This window comes from Triticum aestivum, chromosome 5A (genome assembly GCF_018294505.1).
Source record: "Triticum aestivum cultivar Chinese Spring chromosome 5A, IWGSC CS RefSeq v2.1, whole genome shotgun sequence".
NCBI lineage: Eukaryota > Viridiplantae > Streptophyta > Magnoliopsida > Poales > Poaceae > Triticum > Triticum aestivum.
In genome coordinates this window covers 406,593,895-406,602,591 of record NC_057806.1, presented here as the reverse complement: position 1 = coordinate 406,602,591, position 8,697 = coordinate 406,593,895, and the positions used below count along the sequence as shown (strand labels likewise).

Below are 8,697 nucleotides of genomic sequence, written 5' to 3'. Positions count from 1 at the left end.
AAAACTAGCAGGAACATTGTTGTGAAGGGAGATGGTATGCTGATGCAATATTATCATCATATTACCTATCCATTTAGCACACGTCCAATGATAGAACTTGATCAGTACTTGCAAGAGCCAGGTCCCTGTACGGCTGAGCAAACCGTTCTACAATGGTGGAAGGAACATAGTCTGACCTACCCCACAATCGCTCGGATGGCACGTGATATATTGGCAATACCAGCCAGTACTGAATGCAGTGTAGCAATAAGGACTGCAAGACGAACAATTTGTCAGTCTAGTAAATACTGGGTTGAGGAGACTGTTTGTACTCAGGATTGGCTCACATCTTATGGTAACGACATACACTTGCTTTTCTGATTGTTATCTGATTACAGGCCTGCACTAACCTCAGCCTTTATGTTATCATAGGTTCTTTGAGCGAAATGCCAAACGGTGCTCTTTTTGAGTGAATACTCCGACCTTCCGAATGTTCCATGTAAGCTGATTTCCTTCCCTTTTTCCTAATTTAAGAATGTAACATGCGCTACTAGCAATGGCTCAGTGTTGCCTTTCCACTGCAGTATTCAAGAACGGCAATGGAATCCACTCACAAGACTTTTGTCTAGACTTCAGACAATTTTGCAGCAGTGTGATAAGTTCATCCGATAACTTGGAATTTTTGGAGCATACTAAGTTCATATATTAGTAGTTCTACTAGTTACAAATGGAAGATTGGTCAGGCCTTTGTACGCCGTCTGATGATTTATTTTGGCACAAAAGTTAGAGCACTATTCCTTGTATACATTTCATCTGATTATCCTTGGCTGTTTTGCTTGGATGCTTACTCGTATCCTCTTCAAGCGCATTGCATTCATTCCATTTTCTCCAGCCCTATATTAGTTTACTTTGACTAGAATACTATTTGGTGGTTTGTGCGCCAGTTTGACTTGTTCGTCGAGCAAGGTCAGACTTCTTCTGAAACTATGATTCACCACCGTGCCTGCTCATGCTGTTCTCTGGTTTATATCATGTCTGGTGTTTCTGGTATATGTTTCATTATGTTAATATTGCATGTTGTACCACATGTCGTCATCTATTGCATGGTTTACTAAGTAACTATTGAATGTCATAATTTTTTTACTGCATATTTTCGATTGCTTGTTTCTCTGTGCATTGCTTTTTTTAAGGCGACTATTGCATATTTGTTAGTATTGATGTATAATGTGTTTTATCATATGAATCTTCTCTTTGAATAGACATCTTCTATATCTAAATAGGAGCCCCCACTACATGGTTTTCCTGCGTTTTGGTGAAGCCACGTCATCCGCTGATGTCATCAATTTGATAAGCCGAGTGGGCACCTCGACTGTGATTCTTTTTCAAGCAATAACAATTGCTTTCTGACACTGCACTCTCAACTTATTTTCTTCAGTTTTGGCATCTTGATGTTCAACAATCAATTGCTTCACTTCTTTGCCTTTTGTAACCAATGTCAATTCTTTAATTTGGCTCTTTATCTTTTAAGATCAAATCTGAATTAGCACTTTTGCGACCATCTTTCTTAACGTGATTAACTTGCTTGACCATCTCCTTTTTAGAGCTTTGGAACGATTCTTTTTAATTGAAACAGACTTTGACATGTGATTGTTCATCAAATGCTGGTTTTCTCGTAGCTGCATAATTTTGAGGAGATGGTCTATATAAAGCGGGGTGAAAGCCTTTTTGGTAAAGAGCATCCATTGTTACGAAGACAACATGCAAAGGAAGCTGTATGCATTGTTACTGGATCAGATACCATTTTCTGGGCCTTTTTTCTACCAATCCAATCAGGCCAGGCCAGCTCAGTCATAAATTATCTAGGTGTGGCAAAGCTCTTTCATTAATCAGAATGACCATACCAGAGCCAGACTGATACTTTGAGTGGCTGCATAAACCACATCTTTGTGGCCCATTCATTGCGTGTTGCCGGATGCAAATAAGGACTTGCAAGCCAAGTCAAGCATAAAGGAATGCTCTCCTGATTTAGATTGCTTTCGTGCAATTCCTTACCTAGAGTCGTCACTGTGGTGACAGTGACAGTGACACACACACACACACACACACGCCCACACACACCCACACACACACAGCAAAACGGCAGCATGGCTGCTGTGGCAAACGCACCTAGCATGCACCCCGAGCTGCTGGAGGCGGCATGCCATGGCAGCTGCATGGAACTGACGAACCTTCTGAACGGAGGAGCGGCTGACGTCCCTATTGAGGTCGTCGTCGATGTCGACCGCCCGGCGCGCCCACCAGCGTCGTCCTTGCTCCTGGAAGGGGTCACCCCAGACGGGGACTCCGCACTCCACATCGTAGCAGCCTACGGGTACCTGAAGAAAGCCAGGGCAGTCTAGGACAAGGCGCCGCACCTCCTGGGCGCGCGCAACGGCGGCGGCGGCACGCCGTTGCACCGCGCCGCCAGGGCCGGCCACGCCGCAATGGCCGCCCTCCTCGTTGAGCTGGCGAGAGGGGAAGAAGTCGCCGGCGAAGACGGGAGGGTGGAGACGCTGGTGAGGATGCAGAACGGGCTCGGGGAGACGGCCCTGCATGAGGCGATCCGCGCTGGTCAGATGCCCACGGTGGCTGAGCTGATGGCAGCGGACCCCTTCCTCGCTCGCGTCCCGGACGACGGAACCTCGCCATTGTTCCTCGCCGTCTCTCTGCGACATGAGGAAATCGCGCGGGAGCTCCACGAGAGAGACAAGTTGTCATACTCCGGGCCAGATGGACAGAATGCGCTTCATGCTGCAGTTCTTCGAAGCAGAGGTACCTTAACTACTTCCCAACTTGGTGCTTTGATCAAGCATAACCATGTTTGTTCTATGCCACTGCTATGATCATAAAAATGATTGTATTTAATTTGCTATGTACAGCACTACTTAACATTTTGAATGTAAAATAATTGTATTTACTTAGCATATCAGACCATTCTTTTCCTCTTAACACTGTGGAAGGCCATTCTTTTCCTCTTAACAGTGTGGAAGGCCATTCTTTTACTCTTTGTTTCTGAGAAAATAACTAGCATATACTATATTTTTACTGCAAACTTGTGATTGACTTCCTATCACTAAAGTAAATGATCTCCATTTACTTTCTCCCTTCCAAACTCCAAGAATATTTTCAGGGGTGTGCGATTTTCTTCCACACACGCATTAATTTCAGATTCCCTCTTGAGTGCATAGCAATTATTCACACCTAGGGTAAAGATTTATTTATCAAAGTCATTCTTCTACATATAACAATAAAGAGTTCTACTCAATGATCAAATATTTCCAAATGTACCTTTACACATGCATTTTTGCATATAGCGCTGTTTGACACAGAGAGGACCAAATTGCAGATATGACAGAATTGCTACTGAACTGGAACAAGGAACTCACTAAAAAGTGAGACCAACTTGGAAACACACCTCTACACTTTGCGGTATCATTAGAAACAGGGACACGTGGTATGCTTCCCCAATATGCCGTGCCAGTGGTAAATGGAACTAGCATTACAAGTTTTCTGAACGTGGTGGAAACACCAATGGACCTTACCATGCTAATATTGGAGGCGGATGCATATTCAGCATATCAACCGGACGAACAAGGGTCATTCCCCATACATGTCGCTGCTTTAGCGGGGAGATTTTCATCTGTCATCATCTTACTTTTAAAGTGGCCAGGTTGCGCCAGCTTACGTGACGCCCGTGGGAGAACTTTTCTCCATGTTGCTGTCATGAAGAAAAGATATGATATAGTTCGGTATGCCTGCCAAACACCCATGTTTTCGTCAATTATGAACAAGCAAGATAATGAAGGAAACACTGCACTACATCTAGCTGTGGAGATTGGGGACTGGTGGAGTTTCACTTGTCTCTTCGCAAACAAAGAAGTAGATTTGAATCTACCAAACAACAAGCAACATACCCCGCGAGAGATTTCAGTTAGCAGTACTCCCACCGGGTTGTACTGCCTGCTGGTAAACTACTTCCATTCCTTTTGTTCAGTACCTTATTTCCTGGATTCAGAGAAAAAATAGAAAGTCGATAACTTGATATTGCTTTTTTTTTTCCTGATCTGCAGCACTCGTGGATTTTGATACAACAAGCTCTAATATCTGCCGATGCTACACTTCATATTTGTCGGCGGGATATCATGAAAAAAGGACCTAGTACCCAATCTGACGCTAAGATTGATGCGGTAATATCAAACTCAACGCAATTTCTCAGCCTTGGCTTAGTATTAATTACAACAATGGCTTTTGGTGCTGCTTTCGCCTTACCTGGGGGTTACAGAGCAGATGACCACCTTAAGGGAGGAACACCAACTCTGTCTACCGAAAAAGTATTCCAAGGATTCTTGATGGCGAATGCACTGGCATTTTATGCTCGTCTTTGGCCGTCCTAAGCCTTGTGTTTGCAGGAACACCTACAGTTGAAATACCCATGCGCTACATGCACTACAATATATCCATATGGTTATCTTTCAATGGAGTCTTATCTTTGGGGACGGCCTTCGTATTGGCTATATACATCATGATCACCCCAGTTATTTCTGGAACTGCTATTATGGTCATGGTGGTGTTTTCTTCATTAGAAATCCTCTACATGCCATCATTAGTTGAGAAGCTTGTTAAATTCATGATAGTGGTATGTGGTAGAGTAGGAATATTGCCAGTAATGCTAAGATCGGAGATGCCCAAGGTAATGTTGCTTACAATTTGGCCCCTCATGGTAATCTTTGGATGGCAAGAATACGCATGGCGACACATGTGGCATTATGTACCTGTAGCAGAGAAACTGGTCACTTGAGCTTGAAGCATGGCCAGTCCACAGGGGGCCTTGTGGGCATGATTTCTACTTTTAAGAAGTTGCAGCGCATTCAAAACCCAGCTGGCCACTGGATTATAATTCTGGAGAAGAGGAGGCTATGTATTTTTTTACTCGAATATGATATTATATTAATAAGCAAGATTATCGCTTGTTTTTTAGACTCCTTGTGTTGAGGTTGGTTTTACTAATTTTATTATTTGTGGTTTCCTCGTAACGTCTTTCTTGTTTTCTTTTTCAATCTTATACGATGCTCCCAGAGCTAATAATAACCTCATGTAGTATCTACAATGTGATTTGTGATGGGAAATTTGTTGTTTTGGCCACACTGGTTTTTGTCCATTTTGCTTTTGCCACTCTAAATGGACATCAATATGAGCATAGGTAAATAGAAGTAATATGCCGCTCAAACATTTATTCAGTCAGGGATTTGCCACTAGTGGGCAGTGGCTCAAATACAACTTCCATTCATACATGTTGAAAAAAAACAGGATAATACACAAGATAACTATTACATAAATTGAGCGCCGCACTTCATCTTGCATTGTGTAGGGGAACGAGACTTTCTGTGTAAGGAATCACATCGAAGAAGAACATGTTTGGTCCCTTGTACTCCACAGTGCGCGCCCCGGGTCCATGGTACCTCAGAGCTTCCAACCCAGCCACATCCTCCACGCTCTGATCCTGGAAGTTGTACCGTGAGATCATATGGTTCACTCTCTTGAAGTCCAGACTGCGAGATAGCTATTGTGACGCATGGCTCCACATCAACGATGTATCGCCGGTTCCATTTCGGATCCTCGCCATCGCTCGTCATCCAGATCACGACCCGTTGTGAAGATTCATATTGAGCAAGGCACAGTTCACCCTCTAGTGCACTCATGGCAAAGTTCTGGTGGTCAAGCGCAGGGCACGGAGGGTGCGGGGTGAAGCTAAACGTTTCGGCCTGCAGGCAGAACCGAAGTAGACGGGTCTCCGGGGGTTCCCTCTGACGGAGCTTGCGGAGGATCCAGAACAGAGACCCCTTGAAGAAAGTCGCGTTTTTCCAGTTACCAACGGGGTATGGTGGCATGGCGTCCCTCCATGCTGCAGAACCGCTGTTCATGTTGCTTCCTATTGTAAAAACCTCCATTCCAGTGCTGTAGCTCCCTAGGCCATTATCCGTGGAATGGCGAAAGCACTGAACTACCTTGTACTTGTTTGTGCAAGGGTCACGACCGAAACCAACATTCCCACGGTAGAAGGAGGATGGCTCGAGCATACGCCGGGGGCTCTCGGGCAAAGTAAGCAGGTCCCTTGTGGCGGGGTTGACAACGTACATCTTATTATCCGTGGGCAGCAGCACAAGGCCGTCGCAATGTGCAAACCTGTAGACTGATCCAAACTCCCTTTGAAAGTTCCTTGCATACACTAGACTGGCGCTGGCTTGACAACTCTCGTGCTGCCATCTGTAGAAGCGTATGTTGTTTGAGAATGTATTTGGCCATAAATCATCACTGGCATAATCCAACAAATGCGGGGTGATGAGGTAGCAGGATTGCCGCTGCTGGTTGGACACGGAGCGCTCAAGGTGCATCCGGATGAAGGAAGGGCCTGAGATGATGGCGTGCCAGTCCTTGCAAACACACTTGAACTTCAGGAGTGATTTCACTGGGAGACGGAGGAGGATCTCCAAAACAAGCTCATCTGGCATCTCAGGGAGGGCTGGCCTGCACGACCTCTTGTCTGACCTGAACCCCGTCTTACTGAGCGCCCTATCAGTGTTGATCTTCTCGCTGCTCTTGTTGCGCACTGCCATGTTTGTGCCCTTCAGATCCTTAGCAAGGAAAACACTGATTAGAACTGGAACGAGTAGCGGTCGCGAATATATAAGCACGGTGACTGAGACTAGGAATCGGATCGAACCCAGAGCCGGCTGGAATTAGTAGCCGTCTCAGTTTCGGAAAGAAGAAGAAAAAAGGAGTCTTTTTTCTTTTTTATGGGTGAAATTCGAAATCCGAGGTCAAAATGGATTTAGATCTCACAGTGAAATTGCTAGGAGATGCAACGAGACAGATCTCACAAAGAAACATGTAGCGAGACGGATCTCACAGAGAAATTGCTAGGAGATGTAGCGAGACGGATCTCACAGAGAAATTGCTAGGAGATGTAGCGAGACGGATCTCACAGAGAAATTGCTAGGAGATGTAGCGAGACGGATCTCAGTGAAATTGCTAGCAGATGTAGCGAAACCATGTCTTATCAATTTCAGCAATGAAATTGGGGGGCAACCCCTTGATTTGAAAGAGAAAAAAAATGTAGCGAAACCTGTGATTGGGGCATAGTAAGCGGAATGGTGGGAGTAGCTTACATCAACATGGCGACCTCTCGGCACCGTCGAGCGGTGCCGCATCCAGTCCCCTCTGTCGGACCTCCGCCACCGCCGTCGCTGTTGATGCTCCTCAGGAATCACTGACGACACCCGCGTGCGCCTAGATCTATTCCCATCTGTCCGGTGCCCCCACTTTTACGCCGCCGCTTGCGCTCTGGTTCGGTCACGAAAGAAGTCCACATGACCCTCCGAAGTTTGAGAAAGAGTAAAATGCATGCGCGGTCCTAATTCTTTTACAAAAATGTCAAATGGGTCCTAAATCTATGAAAATGCACACCGCAATCCCAAATCTTTCATAAGTGTTTCATTGGAGGTCCTATTGACCTATGACGTGGCCCTTTGACCACCGCCATGTAGGCAGTATATTTTGCACAAAACCCCCTGCGAAAATGTATCCTCTAATGTCATGGACCTCCGGCCTCCTCCGTGCTGTTAGGTTGCCACCGCCATCTCTCCTACCTGCTCCTCTTTCCCCCGTGTTCAACGACCACCTTCTCCAGCAGCTCGACGCATCTCCTCGCGCCGCCCGCTGGACAGCATCACGTCCGCCCACACCAGCGCCGGGAAGTAGTCCCCGACGCCCTCTTCCTCTCTCGACAGCCTCTTAGATCAGACCACCCGGTAGATCACATCTTTCACTAAACCGGTAAAACGCCATGCTCATGTCCATCGCGGCGGCGATAGATGCTCCCCTCGTTGCAAGCACCTGCAGTAGCCGGCACTGTGGTCCGTACCAAACTCCAGGGCATGCCCCGACGTTCCCAGGTGTCGTGCCGCCGGCCAGGTGTGTGTGCCGAGGACCCATGCCACGCCACGTGTGCCATCCCGCCAGCCATGGGCGCACGTGTGAGACCCCGAAGCCGACGCAGATCGATCAAGCTAGAAGGCGTGTAAGCTGCGACGTACGTACGTGAGCTAGCTCCCTGAAAATCCATCCTCCTGCCTGCCTGCTTAAAGCCAGCTTGGTGACCTTGGTCACCAGGTTCATGTCGTGGCACACCAAGTAGCTAGCTAGCGATGTTATTGCCGAGGGAACTTGAGCACGCACCACGCAGTCAAGCTGCAGGCGGGCTCGTCTGTCTGGTCTCGGGTGTACACCAGTACATGCACACAGCCTCACACACCTCCTGCCGGGCATCGCTGTGACTGAACTCACCGGCACGCGAGTCCTCAATTTGGCCTTCGTTCGCCGTGGTGGCTTACCTCGCTGGAGACGATGAATGAGGAGGCCGCGGTGGGAGGATCCTGAAGAAGGGGCAGAGCTTGAATAGGGAGGAACAGGTCTCGAGAATGGTCGGCGTGACCCAGTCCCAGTGACGGAGCTGTTGTGTGCTCGGCCATCATGCACGCAGCGGCCATGGCACGACGGGAGCGGTTGAAAGCACAAGTGCTCTCTGGGTGATTTTGATAATTAATGTCAACATATCTTTTGTTGAACTAATACTTATACCTAGTATGTTTCAGATAAGTTCAACAATGGAGTGACATGGAC

At 47.0% G+C, this 8,697-nt stretch overlaps 1 protein-coding gene across 1 annotated transcript; it reads right to left on the bottom strand.

Moving 5' to 3' along the window:
• Nucleotides 1-5,223: 5,223 nt before the first annotated feature.
• Nucleotides 5,224-7,026, bottom strand: LOC123107015 (F-box protein At3g07870-like). Its single transcript, XM_044529027.1, has one exon. It carries the CDS (start codon nt 6,630-6,632, stop codon nt 5,346-5,348), a length of 1,287 nt encoding a protein of 428 aa, XP_044384962.1. The 5' UTR covers nt 6,633-7,026; the 3' UTR covers nt 5,224-5,345.
• Nucleotides 7,027-8,697: the final 1,671 nt, after the last annotated feature.